We start from the raw sequence: 20,633 nt of genomic DNA on the forward strand, positions 1-20,633 counted from the left end.
TACCGCTGAATAATATTCTGCAGGAATAGCAGAAAGCCAGGTTAGAAAGCACATTTAAATCTTAAAGGGGAGTGGGGGGTGCAAAAGTAAGAGTTTCACTGAAAGAACAAATTCCTTTTTAAAAAAGATAGCTAATTCTGAACGGTTTGCTTTATCTTTGAGGTATCAGCTACAGTCAGGTCACTCCGGACTCTGTAACGAGGTGGAGACACTGAAAAATCAGAACAATGCAGAAATGAGAGGCTGCTCATGTGGATCTAGCGCTTAGGATTGATTTTACACTTTAAAAAAATACCACCTTTGTTTTCCAAGTAGCTTGCTATTTGTTGAGAGCATAAATATAACAACGTAAACCACAGCAAGTGTGAGAATGCTTTCGACTCTCCAGTACACACCCAAGAAAAAAGTAAGAATGTTTTTGTTGCATTAAATTGTGCCGCTCTGCTCTGCTGCTGGCACACAGGAAGGGTCAATGAGGACAGACATGAACTGGGTATCAGATAACTTATTTTATTTATTCAATTCTCAACTCAATTTTGATGCTAAAAATTGGTCAAAGGCACTTTAAAGAAGGTATTTAAGAAATAAATCCTTATGGTGATCATTCCAGACAAGTCACCAACTCATACCTGCCATGAGGGACACAACTACCTATAACTGCAGTGAACCATTCACAGGTTTGAAGTGGAGCACACTGCCCAGCAGCAACAGGCAATTCTCTTACAGCATTAATGACATTTGTGGAGTATTTTAAATACAATATGGTAAAACAAAGCAAGTTACACTTGTTGAGTTCCACAGAAGTTTCTCTTGGCAGAAAAAGGACAAAATTGCCTTTCCGAGTGGTCCTGTACTGAGGGATCTATGTTCACTGTCAACATCAGTAGTGGGTACATCGGAGAAATAACCCGCACTTTGCTGTCGTACAAAGACAAATCCACCTGCTCAGAGGGCAAACTGGTTATAAGAGGTCTATCCGCTGCTCACTAAAATCCAGACTTCTGGAAGTAACAGAACAAATGGCAACACGTGAAGAAAAAGTGATTTTTAATATATACCCCGACCAAAGGAAACCAGAGAAAGTGTCCTTAAAGGCAACAGGTACTGGGAAGAGAGCTTCTGCAAGATGAGGGATGGTGCTGACATCACCAGCGTTTCACTGCTTCAATAAGACCAATATCGACTGCAAAAATTAATTAGCGTGAAAGAAGATTCAAATTGGACTTTTTCTGCAGAGATTAATACTATCGACTGATCAGGAGCAGTGATCAGAAGGTACCTTCTTGGCATTCGCATTCTCTCTGAACTAAAAACCACTTAGCCCAAGGTTCAAATGGTATTCTTACACGAAGAGACATTCCCACATCCAAGAGCAAACAACCGCTGCTGAGTACTTCCAAGAAAACCAGTTCAAAATTTGTTGGTGGGTCATTTAAATCACTCCAGCGCCAATGGAAGCTTTTAGGTTTTATAGAATTAAGAAACCTCTTTCAGAAGCAAACCCCAAACCCAGGGAGCAATAACGGGTACAGCCTCAGAGAGCCTGTGTCACTGCGCTTCAGAAAAGTCCACCCACCTGAAACACAGCAGCCTCCTCGGGCTGCAGAAATACTCAACGCCAATAAATACTTTCTCAAAGCACAGAGACCTGAGAGTGAAATAACAAACTACTGACAGTAGTGTAATATTGGACATGAAAACAATACCAACTGTTCACATTCCAATCTTGTCTGCTGAAGCTCTGGAAGGGAGTGAGATACAAACCGATTATTTCCGAGGTATCAGCTCATTGTTACGGCAACACAATGCGACAGAGAACAACAGTCCTCTGTTATAATCACACAATGTAAAAACCAACACTTCTCTAGCTTGTCTGGAAGGAAAAAAAGAATTTCTTTGCAGTGCTGTTAGAGAGGCAAACGAAATAGATTCAGAGGCCTAAGAACAAGGACACTTGAAAACAAAGCGAGAATAGATGTTTGAAGAAAAGGCTATTCTTATTTCTCCAGACAGGCCACCTACTTATCACACGGTGGTATGTTCTCAGCCTTATTCCCTCAAGAAATGGAACTTGGCCCTTTCTTTCTCCATTCCCCGTGAGGTGCTGCATGTTTTGTGAACAGGGACATTCCTGCCGGGCTCTGCTAAACCCAGCAGCCCCAGCTGGGCACCGGAGAATAATGAGAACCGCTACTGAGAAAAGGCTTCACCCTGAGCCCAGCGGAGGCTGGTTTGATTTCCCACCTCAGCCACCAACCTGTGGAGGAGCTCAAACATCTCACCACCTCCTGCCTCTCCTCCACCCGAGGCTTACACACGATGAAATCGAAAACCCGCAAACGGGATAGTCAGGATAGTAAAGAACACAAAGAGGAGATGATGTTACTTCACAGGGCAAACACAGGACACAAACCTGCATAAAATACGCAGGATTAGTTCTGCCTATTGTGGTACAAAATCTTTCAATCCCCCGGGATGAAGTGAGGAAGAAAGCAGGAATAAAGCAACAGCCCAGTAGTTCAGTTCATCCTCTACACGGGCTGAATTTACAAAGAGATTAAACTGGGATCTTGATTGCGTTTTATAAACTTCCTGAAGTATTCCAGGAAATTTTAATTGCGTGTTTGAACAATGCCGCTGGATTTATCAATATTATATGGGTTTCTCAATTATTACTGGTTTATGTTGCACATGGGATAAGCACCTAGCTCAGAGAAGGAAGCGACTCTCAGCATGGCCCATTCTCTGCTGGACGAGCATCCTCTGACTACAGCAAACTGGAGACTTTTTCCTTTTTTGAGAAAATACAGTTATAATTTTCTACTTAAGTCAATTAACATAAAATAAAGCTCGTGTCCATTTCAATACTTGAGGCAGTCTTGCTCATAAAAGGCCAGCAGATTTAACCCTGCAGAAACTACTCCTTTAACTAATACTTGATCTATGAACCCAGTCTATATTTAGGCAGAGAAGATGTGAGTTATATTTCAGCCCCGTGAGATGTTTCAGCAATCGCCATCATGCCACAGAGCAACGGTCAGAAAGGAAGTCAGGACTCTCTCCTGTTGGATAACAGCTAGAACCCCAATCTGTACACAAACTATCTTTGGGAAAAAAATTCCAGTACTTTATGGTAACACCCTCTTCCAGGAACATCCTGAAGGACAGCAGCAGTAAATAAGGCTGTCGGCTACCAGTATGTGCCCTTTCCAAAACAATGACTGGAGGTAATTAGGTTATGTCCAAATTCATCAATATGATGAAGGTGAAAAGTGATAAAAAGATGAAGAACCTTTTGTTCAAAGTGTGGAATAAAGACACACTCCATCTCGGGCTTAACCCCATCCCCCCATACTGCTACTCACTCCATTTGAAAAAGAGAAAACCAGAAAGTTTTACATTAAACCGTATAGAACACAGGCTTGGCCTCTGAAAATTGTTCAGTAATTAAAACACCTATTTTGTCCCACACCAAGAAAGTGTTTTCAGTTAAGAGGCAGAAATACTCATAATGCAGCGGAGAAATTAATGCACTTTGAAAGATTCCTGCATTCAGGCTGGCTTACGTGAATAACTACATGCTTCAGCTTCAAAAAGAGTGAAATAAGGATCATTTAACACCTTGTTGTGAAACAGGTAACAAGAAGCAGATACAGAAGAAATTTTAAAAGCGGAGTTAAAAAAAAAAAGTGTTCAGAAAAGTGAAATGAAGTACTTTAGGTGTGTGGGGAAGCAGTCAAATTTGCTTTGCTGCAGTTTTAAAACAAGACTTGTTTGTATCTGTAAATTTTTAAGGAATAAAGTAACTCCACAATCTCAAATATAGTGATGTGAAAACTAAATGGAAACAAACTAATTATAATACTGGCCATAACCAAGTTATTATAATGCCATTGTAACTTCGCTAAGGTACTATTCTTTCTGGTTCACATGGAGGGTGTGATAGAAGAGAGACTTCTGTTTCAAAAAGCATCTGCCTTATCTTATGCTGAGAAATTCTGAGATGAATTTTTATATCCACTCAACCAACGGGGTAAGTTACTACCAAAAAAAAGCCACAGGCAAATATATAAGCAGCTTGTATGACCTCAGCCATTTAAACCTATTTCTGGGTTTCTCCCTAAAACAGTAGCGATCCAACTTCATATTGTTTTGTACAATAGAGACTTAAAAATAAAATTTCAAATAATTCATAGCAGTGAATTCCATTTCTGAAACAATTCAGGTGGATTTTTTGGGCGGATCTCTGCCTATTCAGAATAACCAGTCTGTCGTTAAGGCAAAGCACACTTGAGACTATTGTCACGCCTCGCCCTTCCTTAAAGGGCAAAGTACAGACAGGAACTTCAAGATATTGAGAATATTAGAGAAAGCCATCATGAAGTATCTGACTGTGCAGCATCCGACTGTTAATATTCGAACTGACCCAACAGAACATCTGGAAGGAACCAGACGAGAACAGAAAAAGGAACAGAAATACTGTATGATTATCTTTGAACCCATCCAGATGTTTTTTTTAATACAACTTCTTCCAGATATTAGTGTACCAGAACGACCTCCTATTTCACAGCTTTAGGGCCCCAAATCTTCATGAGCAGGGCTGCAAGGTCACGCTACTCCAAACAGTCAGAGCCAGCACTGGGCTCTGGTGGACACAGACAGTGACAGGAAGTACTGCCAACGTGATTTTGGAAATAAGAATCTCCACAAGTAGTTTCAGTCCACAAGCTTCATGCAGGAGTTTGAGGAGACTCTTATTCATTGTACTGGCTTCTTGTAGTTTTCTTCAAAGTCCAACTAATTCTCAGAAATTTTCTGCTTTAGCTTTTGATTACCCTCCAGTGCTTCATTTTTGCTCTGTTCTTCTGGATTCTTTGACAAATCAGGATTGTACCGATACAAATACCCATATGGACGGAGATGATAAATCAAATATTCTAAATGATACATAGTCACAGAATCAACATAGTGGAATGAAACTGCAAGATCGGAGCAGCATCCGGGACCCTAAAAGACAAAACAAATCAAAATAATCAGCAAAAATTGCAAAGCATGGCCTGGATTAAAGATCCAGGAAAAATTCAAACACGTACTTGACGTCATGGTAAGAAATTCACTATCATCACTCAGTCATATACTGCAAAACTTAATGTTGGCAAACAAAAAGTATAAGGCATATCTGCCAAAGCATCTTTCCAAAATAAAGTTGGACAAAGTCTTTTGCTTCTGCAGTCAAGCCTGTGAACAAACTAGCTGCCCTCATTAATGTCAGAGGTTTTTTGCTTTTCCATTCTTCTTTTTTTATGTTGGTGCTTAAATAAAACCAAGAAACAGCAAGCAAATCTAAATGCATTGTATTTACATACATTTACATATATTTACATATTGTTCTTCTTTCAATACTTACTAAGTTTGACCAACAAAGCTTAGTTTGGATACCAAGAAGTCTCTCTCCAAACACCAATACGACAGGATCAAATGTGCGATTTCCATTCTAGATCCCCACCACCACTGCATCAATTATGGAGATAACCGTCCACAGCTCATCCACCCATGAACTGCAACTGTACCTAAAGCTGCTGCATCCTGACGCTAATTAATACACTATCGTAGCTAGTTTAAGCTACAGAAATGCTCTAGCCGCTGAATACAAGTATAAAATAGATGCTTCAAAATGAAAAGAGTCTATCAAAGAATTAAAGTTTAGGGTGTTTTTCCAGCTTTACTGTGTAAAAAAATCCCACATCCTATCCTTGATTTCAGCCACTTACACTGATCTCAAAGCTTGCTGAAAAATAATATCTTTAAAAATGAGATTATAATCCTAACAAAGAAGTCACATCACAGATCATATGAACATCAAATGCAGAATACTTTCAGATCGCTTTAATTCCAAGCAGCGCCCTGCTCCCCTCTCCCTGCGTTTTTTTTTTTTTTTTTTTTAAAACTGGAGATTTCAGATGTGAAACACAAAGGACAAACTAAAGTTCTTGCAGTAAGAATGTTTCAGCTTGTAAATGCTCCTTTTTGTTGCTACAACAAAATAATTTTTAAAAAATCAGCTTTGCCAGCTGTCACGCTTTGCCTCCGCTTCTACAGAAGGTAGACGAGAGTCCAAAACAATTACAGAAGGAAATCTAATCATATTTCCGTGTTTGGGTCATGCTTTTATTTCACTCAACATTTACTCTTCTATAATCTTTTCAACGTAATTCATTTACATGTACATTTTAACAACCTTCAATAAAAAAGTGAGGGCAGGGCAGCTATCAAGTCAACACTGCCCACAGTTATCAGTGATAAGGGAAATATATTGCAGCACATTTCCACAGTTGCAGGGGAAAAGCTCAGCAGGCAGCACAGGGGCGCGTACCATCAACCAACAGCCCCTTCAGGAACTCGGAAATCTCTTAGATGTGATGTGGGAATCTTTTGTGATTTGGGAATCACAAAATCTTCTTTTCTAAAATATGTTGAGTTGTTATGAAACTGCTAATTCACACATCATACACATTCATACACATTATCAGATACACTCTATAAAATAGGTACCAGGTTCCTAAGGACTTACCTCTACAGCAGGATAATAATTGTAATTCCAGTACCAGAATGTTTTCGGTAGGTATCCTCTGATTAAATGATGTTCTGGAACAAAGGGATGAAAGGTTTCTCTACCACTTGTATCCCTAGAATCTCCTGCTTCCACATTAATGATCTCCATGCATTTTCCGAGTGCGAGGTCTTCAATAGAGGAACTGTGAGAGCATTTGTTCGTTTTAAACGCAGCAACAAATCTCTTCAGAGCTTCTTTGCTCAGAACGTATCCTGCTCCGCCACTCATGTAGCCCTGTTTCACGTAAGGCTTAAACCTTCTTCCGAAGTATATTGGCTGTTCAGGACTGTATTTTGAAAGAAGCCACCTCAAATTGTCCAATATAACATATGTATCATCATCTGCTTTCATAAACCAATCAGCATCATCAAAATAATGGTCATATACATATTGAAAAGCTTTAATAGTCTTCCAGTACAGTTGGTCCCTGCCTTCTTTGGTTTCTAGGCCCACAGTTGGGAAGTCTTTATTTTCCTCAGAGCTCATAAAAAGTACTTTATTACAACGTTGGGCCCAAGTGGCCTTAACATGCTTGGCTTTCTTTTCGAGATTTTGAGGTCCAGTCATGACCCAACACAGTATTTTCACCTTCTGATACAGTCCCTCTGCAATATTTTTATTCTCATCTAAAAAAAGAGTAAAGTTCCAAAAAAAAGTTCCATTAGACTTCATTGCAAAACAAACGTAAGAGCAACTTCCCCCCAGACATTCCGTTTCTAGATCAGAGAGAAAAGAGGCATTTGCTTCCAAATGTACCAGTTAATGAAACTGATGTTAGATTTAGGAAGAAAACAAACAAGACTCCCAAAACCCAGAAACCAAAATTCTTAAAGCTACTCCAACTTCACAGGATAAAGGAGAGCATAAGAGCCATATCAAAATGGTTATCTGTTCAGGGAAGTATGGCTTTAAAAAACCTCGATATGAGTATAAAAACTGTTTGGAGGCAACCTCTTTATGGTCTTGGAGGACTAACGAAAATTAAAAAGCTGAATATTTTTGCCATTCACAACGAACACAATTTAAAAGCTAACAAGCTCTGTTGTATATATAATATACATATATATGTATATATAATATCCATATAGATATGTGTAACAAAACCTAATAAATATTTCTAAAACAGCAATGTATTTTTGAAGGAAAGAGAAGCTAGATCAAAAGTTAGAATTGGCTTCTTGAAATTAAATTAGCTTCTTGAAGCTAAAAAGCATTTCAGCCACACCTGCAGCACTAGCAAATATCTCTGCTTAGCAAAACCACCATTAGACGTCAGTACTTCATTTGAGAAATTCCTGCTCCAAACAAGCCTGGATACAGAAGCTGGACAAACACTTGGGCTCTAAGGAAAAAAATCATTACTGTAATAAAATTGTAAAGAAAGAAAACCACCATTCAGTAGGCCTCAGGAGAAAAAAAATTATTTAGATGTAACCTGAACACGGGGAAAGTGAAAGAAAAGGATTCATACAAATTCTTGGCAGTGAAGAAAGCAGCATTTTGCAATGCATGAAAAGGGAGGATATTATTTAATTAGTCAGGCGTAACAAAATACCTTTATGCTGTCCAGAGTCTGCATTAAAATTCATTTGTCCTTGCAGCTGATTGTTATCGATATCTGCCGAGTGTTGACCGTGTGGATCATTGTGAAGGATGTGAGGCTGGATCTTAACCTGTTCTTCTAGTATAATGCTGAACAGAAGATAGCATACAAAAAACCCTATCGCTGATCCAAAAGTGAAGGTTAGAAGGTTCATCCAAGACTTAGAAGAGGCCATCTCCTGAAGGTGATACACTGTCAAAAACAAATGAAAAACACCTTAAACTTAAAGCCGCTTAACGCAGAAATCAAATCTACAGGAAGAAATCAAGGACTACATCTCTGGAAGTAGAGATCTCAGTTCTAGCTCAGATTCAGCTCCCCTGGGCTTGCATGGAAGTTTAAGTACAAGGGCAACACAAATATTCACATAAAATTGTACAACCATTGATAAATTTAGCAAAAAAGGGCTATCATATATTCTTTCAGCTTAAAATATAAAGGTCAGAAATCACAACAGTGACTGTACCTAAAAACCCATTAATTATATTTATACGAGAATGTTTACATTTAAAGTGCAATACCTTAATCATAAAATTTAAATAGATGTTCACTTTGTTCTCTTCGTCCCCAAAAATACGTGCTTTAAAATGTAATACCCAAGTCTTTTACAAAGCTAAAAGATGATGATCAAAGGACAATCTACAGGTCAAAATACAATATGGTCATGAGATGGACTTAAACTCCAAGAGTAAGTCTATTACAGGAATTCTTTAACAGATGTCAAACACAAGCAGATTTTTAAGAATTATAAAAGCAATTCTACTCTTAAAGTAGGGCAGTTTTCCTTCCACTTTTAGGAAGTACTGAGGGTAAACTTGCAGAAGAAAGAGTAAGACAACATCTGAATTTTCATACAGAAATGCCCGATTTTAAAAGGCATGTGGAGGGAGAGGAGAAGAAAACACATTAGCCTCAAGGCCTCTTCTACACATCAGAAACCTTGTATTTCAGGAATAAAAAACACCCTTCACTTCAGCCACACCCTTGCTCCTCAAAAACTGAAGGATTTGGCAACCATTTTTATAAAATTAAACAAAACCAGCATCTACGCCTGAATAAAGCAAGCTTTATACATCCGAAACAAGCGTGAATTTTTATATATTAAACCCTTGCAAACCAATTTCAGGCTGTTGAAGCTCGAGGCCTTTTAATCTTTGCAAAGGGTTGAGACATTTTCTAATAATTCATGACTAAACTACAAAAACATTGAGTGTGAAAATATATCCTGGATTCAAGCCAGAGCCTTACAAACAAGTTGATGATGTTCCCTCCGTTAGGATCATTCTTAACGTCACTGGGCAGGACCCAATTTAGTTAGTTAGGGAGCCAAAAAAAGAAAATTATGGAATGTAGGGGAGCATTGATGAAAACCATCGATCAGGAAAGAGCTGCAGCCACCAAAACAACTCATTCAGCCTGCACCCACTTCCCTCATTGGCTATGCAGAGTCTATTGGAAATAGAGTGTCTCCAAGCAAATTAATCACTTCGCAGCAACACGTGCTCCAAATACCAGTTTTCTCTCTGTCTAAGCGCTCTTTAGCGCTTTAATATGAAAAAGCACATTATACAATTTTCTAATCATACATTGTATTCCCTCAATTCAGCACTACATCTTGGTGGAGACTAACGATTGCCTTTAGATAATGCACCGTAGAGTATAAAATTGGCTCTATTATCATTTGTGACCCAGGCCTTGGAAAAATGACTTGGTTTCCAGCTTTATTTTCTTATAAGCCACTAATTTGGGAAGAAAATATGAGGACTTAGATGAGGTGCCTTCCAAAAAAATAAAAAATAAAATAAAGCTAAACCCCAAAACATTTAAGAACAAGCCTATATGCACAAGCAGCCTGTGACAATGAAAAGTACCCACTGTACTAAAATGATTATTTTTGTTTTCACTTTCCTCATCTATCACCAGAAAGTCCCCTCAAAATTTGCAATACACAAAGGGAGAGGGCCAGAATAAAACAATGCCTTCCTTCAGCATATTAAAGGGGGAATAAATAAAAATCCATGCGTGCACACAGCATTGCTACAGCACCTTCTAGAAGTAAAAGTCTCCATTGTTCCACTTTTCAATATTAGTTGTCTCTTTGCCATACAATTTCAGTTATCTGCTCTAACAGCTGTTAAAATTACTCTTGCTGGCAGAGAAGAAAAGAAAAGCACTTGAAAATAACTGCTGCTTATTAAACTACGGAATTACGTTCAGTTAGATTCTTTAGGAAAAAACCTTTAAGTGTACTGGAAATGTTAAAAGATAAAAAAGTGCATTCATCACATTTGGAAATCAGAAGTTCATTTGGCAGTATTCCACAAGCAAAGAGGATTTTTGGGAGCAGGTAGGGACAGATGCACTTCATATTTGATATGAAATGGTTCTAGTTACAGTTTTCAATCTAAAATAATCTGCTCATTGTTCTATCAATTTTGTATCAACAGACTGGACCACTATATACATGTGTATCCTTATGTTTATAAACTCCATCAGTAAACAGGGCAGAAATCTTCATTTTTTACATTACCTTGATATTTGACATAAGTACAGTCTTTTAACTTCCCAGCGAAAACAATGGAATTCTACAGCATTAAACTAGAACCAGAAAATGTCTAAAGGGAAGGTCAGTTCCGATTATGACAAGCATCCCCACTCAGACGCTTTGTTGACATTCTTTTCTATACAGGGATTTATTCAGGGGCAAGACAAGCAAAACGTCTAAGTGCTGAGCAACCCGGTGTAGTGAAAGATGTCCCTGCCCATGGCAGGGGATTGGACTAGATCATCTTTAACAGTCCCTTCCAACCCAAACCATTCTGTGATGCTATGATTCTGTGACATACAGAGAGGGAAAAGGCAAGTGCACAACCTACCAGGTCACTAAAAGATTCCCAGTTTTATTTCTGTTTTTACATCTGTTGAGTTAAAAACCAAACACTACTTTAAAAAAAAAATCACCTACAACAAAAGTCCAGGTTTAAATTTAAATCATGCTCCACTGCTCAATCATGGCAGCTTAAACAAATAGATCTATTTAGATATTCATGTAGGTAGCCCTATTCACATCAAGAAGACCAACAAATGTTTTAAAATTATATCACAACATTCACTGTAGATTTGGCTCCAAATTTAAGTTATAAGAGTCAATGATTTCTGCATCTTCAAACTGACAGAAAAAGTAATTTTCCTGTGTTAGGGGCTGCCGAACGCGGCAGCCCAATGGAGACAAGGCTGCTGTGACTCCACATCCCCAGGTCCAGATACACACACAGAGCTCTCCACAGGCGTACCATGATCCCCCAGCAATCGCCTTAAACACTCAGTTTACTCAGTAACCGGCCCTTGGATCCTTTTGTCTCCAGTTGCCTCGCTCAGAGCCTCCAAAATGACTCACAGATCTTGCAGTCCCTCCAGTAGCTGGCTTGGACCTCCTGAACTCTCCTATTGCCAAACTGAAGACCCTCTGATCTCACTAGTACCTGTCCCACACTTAAAGCTGCCTCAAAACCTGGCTCCGAAACCTCTTGTCCTACTCACTGGCTAGTCCTGTGTGATATCACTAGCCACCACACACTGGTATACTTGCCAAGACAATACACATGCTCTCTGGTCTCCCCAGTTACTGGCACTGCAGACATAAAGCCTCGATGACTCATGGCCTCCACTCTGGTTGCTGGCATTTTAGACCCTCAGTCACTCCAGTTTCTCCAGTTGCTGGCACACCAGACGCAGAGGTCCCTTTAACTTATGGTACCACTCCAGTTGCTGGCACTTAGACCTCAGCATACACACAGGAATACAGCAAAGAGTCCCCTCTTCCAGAAAAACAGTTAGAAATGGAGCTTACTGAGGAAAGGGGACAGGCTGTGGTAATCTGGCACAGGGCACGGCCAAACATACTGACCAGCCATTTGTTCACAAGTCACCAGGCCCTTTTATGCCCCATACCTGTTCCTCCCCAAACCACCTTGTTTCCTCCCTTTGGTCCCTCCCCTGAGCATCCCATAATAGGTTCTGTACAATCACAGGATGCTCTTCTCCTGCACTCCATAATATGTCCCATATTCTGTAGATAGTTTCCCCCCTCAATCTTGTAAACTGTCCCAGAGAACAGCTTTCTGTTGACTCATCTCTATGCCTGTCGTGCCCAGGTAATGGGGCTGATGGCTCCCCGGTGACGGAACCAGGGGCTGCTTCCTCTGACGAGATTCATGGGGTCCCCCCACCCCACTGTGTGGTCCTGGTGATGAGCCTTTTAACACATAATCTAAAATACTGGTCTCGCTCCGCTAGCTCATTCAACAGGGGGTAAGGTCACCTTCCTAATCCAAAGCAAATTTAGGGAATCCCCACGCAATAGGAATATATGATACTGGAGCTTGCCTCCACCCCTCAAAAAACCCAAATCAAGCCACCTTTAAAATTGATACTTTTAAACAAACTCAGACCATGTAACTTTCTGAATTTATTTCAAGAGGAAAGACATTCAACAACAACAACAAAAACCCCAGCAAACCCAAACCTGAGATTTTGAAATTTACGGAATGCAGGACAGAATTCTAGATATTTTTTGTACCTGTTTAATCCCAATATCATTCCACAATCACTTTAAGATTTGATAAATTAACTATGAGAAATATGGCTAGCCTACCCGCACAGCTGGCTCTCCCTTGTATCCCTTACTTATGAAGCGAGGAAGGGATTCATGCGCTGAGGCCCCAGCGTGAAACAGAATGTAAATGTCCTCTGAGAGCTGCATAATTAGCAATGAAATTGATCTCTGCTACCATGTACTTAACAGTTGAGCAACACATCAGAATAATTAAAGTCAAAACGTATAAAACACAGTTAGCTGTGCAATGCCCAATAAAGGCCTTCTGCTCACTAAATCCCATTATTTCTAGAAGCTATATATGCACATATTCATATGGTTCTAAAATGAAGCTATATTCAAAACTCGCTAATGTTGCCTGTATCACGGATTACCGTGAACTGCTGCAGTTTCCTATCAACTAAGCATAGATTATATTTTTCCCTTTTAAAAAGTCATTGTATTTTTTTTTTCAAATCTAACGTTGTAAGCATTTCTTTGGAGAGGAACTTCTTCCACCAAAACCTCTTGGTTGTTCTACCCAAAAAATCTAGACAACGGCAGCAAAGTACGTTGGTCCAGGTGGCCAGCAACAGCACCCAAACGAGATGTGCACCAACGTGAGAGGGGAGAGGGATCCTGGCAACCTCCTTCCTCATTCCAGCCGCTGACATCCTCTTTCAGCAACAAGTCACCGCGTCCAACGCACGCAGAGGCTTTCTAGACCTCTACTAACTTACTAAAGAGAACTGCGACGTCAGTCCAGGAAGTCCCCGTTACGAGGAGCAGGAGGCGACGGCTGGGGAGCACCGAGCGACTCCCCCCACTCCAGAATGCACCTTCCTCCCTCCGCTGCCGCTCCGAGGGACTCGCCGTCTCCCGAGGAGACACCGCCCGCCCTTCCTTCGGAGCCTCTCCTGACAGCCCAGGCACCTGCTGTCCCCACAAACCGCGGCTCCTGCGGGCACCTTTCTCGCCGCCGCCGGGCTGACACGCACCGCCCCGGCCACCTCCCTCCCGCCCCGTCACCGCAGGGAGGCACCTTCCTTCACCTCGCCTCCCCAGACGGGGCGATGCCCTTCAGGGGCCTGCCTGCCTCCCCCACGGCCTCTCCTCACCGACGGCCCGGCCTGGCCCGGGCCCCGCCGCCGCCCCCTCAGCGCCGCCCGCTCCCCGCTCACCTCCTCAGCCGCGCGGGCCGCAGGCAGCCGTTGGCCGCGCGCAGAGGGGGGGGAGGCCGCCGCCACGCGCCGCCACTGACACCGGCACCATCGCGCCGCCGCCGCGCGCTGCGCACCCCCACGGAGCGGCGGGGGTGGGTGTGGGGCTCCCTGGCCCCGCCCCCTTCCCCGCCTCTGCCGCATGCTCATTGGGTGGAGGGCGCTGAAGGGGCGTGGCCGGGCCCGGCAGGCGCATTTAACCCTTGCCCGGCAGGCGGGCCCCGCCGCGTGGCAGCGGCCGGTGGAGGGGGCGGGAAGTGCTGCAGGGTCGTCCCCCCTCCCCGAGCGGGAATCGCGTGTGGGGACGGGGGTCCGTCTGTTTGTCCGTCCTTCCGCCGGGAGCGCGGCCACGTCGTCGGCCCAGGCCGCGAGTAGAGCCCGCCCCTACCGTGAGGGGAGGTCGGCGGCGGTGGGTGAAGCCGCGGGCAGGAGCTGCGCCGTGAGGGCCGGGGAACGGGGGGGGTGGCCGCAGCTCGCCTGGAGGCCTTGATGGCGGCTTGGTCGGGGCCTTGAGGGGTAGGGGGGGTGTGTGTGTGGAAAAACGGTACAGGGGGAAAGGGGAGAGCATGAGGGGGTGGGGGAGGCGGGGGAGGGAAGAGCATCGCCGTCCCTGGAGCACCCTAAGGTTTGTTAATGAGGTGTTGGGGCCGTGGTGCCTCTTCGGGCTGTTCCCCCCCCGACCCCCACCCCTGCGATGGCCTTACCTGGCTCTTGTCTGCTTGCTGTCGCCTGTGCCGTGTGGTCGGGCCGGGCTCCGCCGCTTCCCAGCCCCTGGTTCCCTTCACCTCAGCCGGTCTGGAGCCTCTGCACTTCCAAAATACCATTAGGCAACTGGAAGGGACGTTGCTAGGTAACTGCACCCTCTGAAATCGCTCCTTATCTCCCTCTCCTAATGCTGCCTACCTTTTTAACATCCCTGACGTTGCTCTCTCGATAGCTTTCCTCGGGGAAAAAAAAAAATCTATTAAATATGAAGAGGGTTTATATATTTAAAATGTATTTTCCATTATATCATAACCAAAGGATAGCATTTTGCAAACAGTGGGTAGTTAATGCAGCTCTGTAGCTAATAAAGGCTTCTTTTTTCTTATTTTTTTCTAAAGGACTAGGGTGCAGGTACATGCAAACAGGAGCTGGCCCGTGCTGAGGACCACCAGTGTCTCTGTAAATGGAGGTCACTGCACACACTGCTCTCAAAGTCTCACCACATCTTCTCCCTCCCCATGGTTCTCCTTCCTTCCTCCAGCCTCTCCAGAGGTTCAGTCCAAACCACAGCTTTGTTTCTTCATGGCTATAGATTGTTTGCTTTCTGCCTCCCCTCTCTCCAAAACAATTAATCCCTCGGTAGTGTGCCCTTTTGTCCTCTATTTTCAGTTCTTTTTCTCTGGATGATTGGTCATGCAGGAGATGCTGGCTTTTTTTTTTAAGAAGCTCCCATGTCCCACATGGCTCCGGTCATAGTTTCTCACTCCTGCCCCATCCCACAGTTTGCTACCCCCTTAAAATAAATATTACAAGCAACTTGGTGAATGATATCTCCTTGAGATAGTTTAATGATAGAAGAAAGGGAAGAAGTGACGTGAGCACACTTGTTATAGGGGTTTGGCATGAAGAAATTCAACTATAAACAATAACAAAGGCAATAGAAATCACAAAGGCGTCTGAAAAAATAGAGGTGTCTTATCTTCTCATTTCCTTTCCTTCCAGATTTTGATAGTTCTGTCCACCCATGTGCAGGGCACGCCTTAAAATTCTGAAATAGATTAAGCTGAAGTTTTCAAAATGTCTCATATTGCAGGTAATGCAGTATGATCGAGCTGAATGTGAAACTTGATGTTGCTTGGTGAACTCAAAAGCATCATGGCAGTTCTGCTGTCGAGGACTGTGGCCCGTGTATGTGACATACGTGTATATCCACGCATGAAGTGCTGTGCTTTTTCATACCCGGGTGGTCATGGAGCCGTTTCACTCTTTGTTAGGCTAGTTTGAAAGGAAGATTTCCAAAAGAGAGAGGCTGGAAGGTACTGTCATTTAACAGAAGTCTGTAATTATTGGTGTACACAAAGTTGGCTTTAACAAATGTGACAGGTTTGGCCGCATTGTAATGGCTTGTCTAACACTTTATGGAGATATTCACATACTGTGCATACAAACAGTTGTGGGTTTTTTTTTTTAAAACTCAGGGATAGATGAGCAGTCTCTGGCTGTTCAGAGTAAGGGAAGGTGCCCCTCCATGGGAGCAAACACACTTCCACCCTTTCTGCTGTGCAGCGCTGCTTTGCATAACAAACTCCCTCTGGGTGGCCATGCAGAGGGAAAAAGCCATTCTCTTGCTCTGGGTCAGAGAGGGGGAGCAGGCTCGGTGCTCTCTCGTGCTTGCAGAGCCTGCAGATCTGCTTCTCCATCGTCCCTATCCATATCAATGTGCCACATCTATGGGAGATTCTCCTCTGTTCCTGAGAAAGCCCAGGGACACGCTGGTATCACAGTAATATGACAATGAGACTCACATCACTTACTTACCTCCTGGTGTGTGTGGCTGGGAACAAACGAGGGAAAAAGGCCTGGGAGTCCTGGGGGACAACAGGATGACTGTGAGCCAGCAATGTGCCCTTCTGGCCAAGAAGGCCAATGCAATCCTGGAGTGCATCAGGAAGAGTGTGACCAGCAGGTGGAGGGAGGTCATCCTCCCCTCTGCTCTGCCCTGGGGAGGCCCCATCTGGAGCACTGGGTCCAGTTCTGGGCTCCCCAGTTCAAGAAGGACAGAGAACTGCTGGAGAGGGGTGCAGCAGAGGGCTACAAAGATGATGAAGGGCCTGGAGCATCTCTCTGAAGAGGGAAGGCTGAGGGAATTGGGTCTTTTTAGTCTGGAGAAGAGAAGGCTGAGGGGGGATCTGATCAAGGCCTATAAATACTTCAAGGGTGGGTGTCAGGAAGATGGAGCCAGTCTTTTTTCAGTGGTGCCCAGGGACAGGACATGAGGTAACAGGCACAAACTGGAACATGAGAAGTTCCATCTCAACATGAGGAGGAACTTCTTTCCTGTGAGGGTGGCAGAGCCCTGGAAGAGGCTGCCCAGAGAGGTGGTGGAGTCTCCTTCTCTGGAGACATTCAAACCCGCCTGGACACGTTCCTGTGGGACCTGCTCTGGGTGGACCTGCTCTGGCAGGGGGTTGGACTAGATGATCTCCAGAGGTCCCTTCCGATCCCATATCATTCTGTGAGAGGGAAATTAAATTTTTAGTCATTTAATTTAAAAGGAAATAAATCACTTTGGTCTTCATGTCAGTATATAGCAAAGAAAGAGATCTTTCCCTACCTAGGAGGGCTAGCCGTATTCAGCATAAAGACTGGTTCCTGCATGCTTCCAAAGGGTGCAGGGAGCAGGGTAGCAGGCACTTAATCTCTTTACTCCTCACTAGGTGGGTCTTTGAGAGCTTCACGGCTGATCATCTTCACCCCTAAGCCCTCTGGAGAGCCCTCCAGAGTACGTACCTACCACAAAAGCCCACTCAGATCAGCAGTTGCTCTCAACTCTCTTCATTTCCATGCGCAGGAGTCTGAGAGTGCAGGTTTCTAAATAAGAAAGGTGGAAGGTAAAATGCTATGGCTGTCGTGAGGCTGTGCGATCTGGCAAGTCACTGACTACATGCATAACATTTAAATATTTAATTGCATATCTAGTATCTGTGGTGAAACTGTGACTTCCTCCTGTAAGCAGCTTTCTACACGCTAGTGGCTGACAGGGAACCAATTTCTACATACTTCTACTCGTAAGTATTTTGTTTTCTTAACATTTTATCAATTGTAAATTGTCTTCTCTTGACTCTGTTTATGCCATTACTTTTCTGGATCGTCAGGAAGACCATGAAAAAATATATATTAATGGGTAATTTCCATATATTTTAACTGAAAGCTACTTTTGTGTTCTCTGTTCGCTCCTGTTCAGTCAGACAGACAACCTAATAAAATGTAATGCCTTATTTGCTTAATATTATCTATTAAACAACCCTACTAACTTGACTGATTCTTCTCTAAAGACCCAATTACCTGTTCTGTGTCAGCTTGTGAACCCACAAATTGTACTTGCAGACACACCGAACCAGCTCAAGCACGAGTATTATCCATGCCCACCCTGATTCCTGAAACTCAGACATCCTGTTATGATACGGAACTTTACTCACTGTATTTCTTGCACAAACAATAGCGGAATCGCCGTGTAATAATCCACATTAGTGATCTGTGAAGTTAGAAGTACTGTCTGCTTTTAAACAATGTACGCTCCCTGTTACCCAGATCTGTTGGCAGCAAATAACTGACTTAAAACAAGCCGTTGTCAATTTACAGATTAGTATTCAGTGTGTGCCAAAAACTTGAGTGATACATTTTGAGTGGCAGAATAAGAAATTAATCACTGGATATTGCTAAAAATGTAATATTTTAAAGAATAGTTTAAAACAAGTGAAGTAAAGGGGATTTGTTCATTACCGAAATTAAAGAATATTAAATGTATTCTTTGTATTTTAGTTTGAAATAACAGACAAAATGTAATAAGCCATCATTCCAGAAATTCTGCAAGGAAAGCAGTTCCCACAAGGTTTCTGTCCTGCTTACAGACCTGCCCCAAAGCCTCCTTCAGAGTGCTCTGGACTCCATCCATATTTCTATGGCTGAAATGGCACCAGGGACCATTCCCTGACATAATTATTTTACGATATTTTTCAGCTCACAGTAAGTTGAGGGCTGTTTTGCAGCCGAACGAGATCTTCCTATGGTGAAGCTGAGGAAATGATGCTGATTTTCAGGGCTGTGGGATGCGGTGGGAGGGCAGGCGGGAGCACCGAGGGGTTAGGAATTCTGCTGGGATTCCTTGGGAGGGCCGGACCGCGGACGGGGTGAAACCTCAGCCATGTCTATACTGCTTTTTAAAATCAGCTCTTGGCAAGTGTTACTTGGTAAACCGTGCCCAGAGGTTTTTCTTAAGGAATGCTACTTGGCATGGACATAAATCACACCGATGAGTCTGTTAATAATTAGCCTCTCCCGTACTTAAATGTACTTTCTGGCCCTGATTTATTTATAGAAATGGCCTGGCAAAACCTACTTAAGCACTTAGGAAAATGCACCTCTCTTATTCGTGTTACTGATATATTTCTGTATACATATTTCCATTTATTTTCAATATACAGACACCTTAAAAGTTAGATAGGGCAAGTGTGCAAATATTTTCTCTGTCAAATCCTACAATAATAGTAAAATAATAAATTCTGGAATAAATAAAAGAGATGCATTTCAGAACAGTTTGAGGTGTAGCCAACACTTGGGGATAAATGCTTTTGTTTGCCTATCTCATACCTGTTCCTGGCAAAAGCAAAGAGGTTCAGCGGATTGTTGTCAGCTAAAAAAAAAAAACAAAACAAAGCTTAATAAAAATGTTGGAATTAATACTGGAAATTATCCTGCTAAATATGGCCAGGGAAGTGCTTGAGTCACCATCCCTGGAGGTATTTAAAAGTCGGGCAGAGTTGGTGCTGAGGGACATGGGTTAGTGGTGGGTTTGTCAGTGCTGGGTTAATGGTTGGACTCGATGAGCTGAAAGGTCCCTTCCAACCTAGAAAATTCTATGATTATTATCTGGCATCTGTGACAAGAGATGAGGTATTGTTCAGTAAGAATTAGAAGGCAGAACTAACTCTTCTTCTACTTTGCAATCATTAATAGTTTAATTCTTCTAATCCTTTTGAATTGACACTGCATTTTGAGCTCCTTTAGAATTGTTTTTCTTCTCTTTAGGATTTCTCCTCTTTTTCTAATTAGAATTCTCATTCTTCTCTTTATACGTAAAGACACAAGGCTACAAGGTCTGTTGTTAGAGTTCCTAACTAGAGAAGAATAGGGAGGAAAGGCATTCCATTTTACTGTTCATATATCATGGCAGTACCAACAACAGTTTACCTCTGTACAGAATTCAGAATTAATTCCTAGGAAAAAAGCAGAGTATCTATGATAATGAAACAAGGCGATCATTTGAAGGGTTCAGTGCTACTTGATTTAACAGAATTAGAAAGAAGTCAATACATGCTGTGAAATGAGCTGTATTTTAGTGTGTACTTCTGTGAGAAAATGGGAAAAAATTACTTTCGCTATCATATTTTTTTCTTTTAAAGCAAATAATTGGCTTAGGGTATGTGATAGCGCAGTTGTTTATTTTCCATGCTGCAAAGTGTTACATTTTCCAGTCTGGTTATTTCATTGCAGACCTTTGTTCTATTCGTTCTACACCTCTGTTTCTGATAACATCAGGGCTGGCAGGGTGACGGTTTCTCATTTTGAGGTAATAGCTCGACCTAGTGATGGGAAAGAGCAGATGCAGTGATATGTTTTAGAATAGTTTCTCAGTCTTTTATAAACCAAAGACCATCTAACTTCCTTTAAAAAAAAAATAAATAGATCCTCGTGCAGTGCTCCATAATTGTTATTCTTCTTCCTCTTGTTCTTAATTGTATTTAGGAGAGCATATATATGTATTTAAGCACATTTAACTGGCCACTTTTGATGTCTTCCAGACACAAATCACAAAATTAAATACAGTGCTTTAAAAGA

At 42.4% G+C, this 20,633-nt stretch overlaps 1 protein-coding gene across 2 annotated transcripts; it reads right to left on the reverse strand.

Moving 5' to 3' along the window:
• Positions 1-497: 497 nt before the first annotated feature.
• On the reverse strand, positions 498-14,118 carry C1GALT1 (core 1 synthase, glycoprotein-N-acetylgalactosamine 3-beta-galactosyltransferase 1). 2 transcript variants are annotated; one of them, XM_074150918.1, is made up of 4 exons: positions 13,992-14,118; positions 8,169-8,408; positions 6,572-7,239; positions 498-5,007 (listed from the first exon to the last, which is right to left on the reverse strand). In XM_074150918.1, the coding sequence occupies exons 2-4, from the start codon at positions 8,389-8,391 to the stop codon at positions 4,798-4,800; spliced, it is 1,101 nt and encodes a 366-aa protein (XP_074007019.1). In that variant the 5' UTR covers positions 8,392-8,408; positions 13,992-14,118; the 3' UTR covers positions 498-4,797. The 2 variants fall into 2 exon arrangements, with proteins under 2 accessions (XP_074007019.1, XP_074007020.1); XM_074150919.1 differs by lacking the exon at positions 13,992-14,118 and having other exon boundaries at positions 1,032-5,007; positions 8,169-8,409.
• Between the last annotated feature and the right edge of the window lie 6,515 nt (positions 14,119-20,633).

Source organism: Numenius arquata, chromosome 7 (assembly GCF_964106895.1).
Source record: "Numenius arquata chromosome 7, bNumArq3.hap1.1, whole genome shotgun sequence".
Classification (NCBI taxonomy): domain Eukaryota; kingdom Metazoa; phylum Chordata; class Aves; order Charadriiformes; family Scolopacidae; genus Numenius; species Numenius arquata.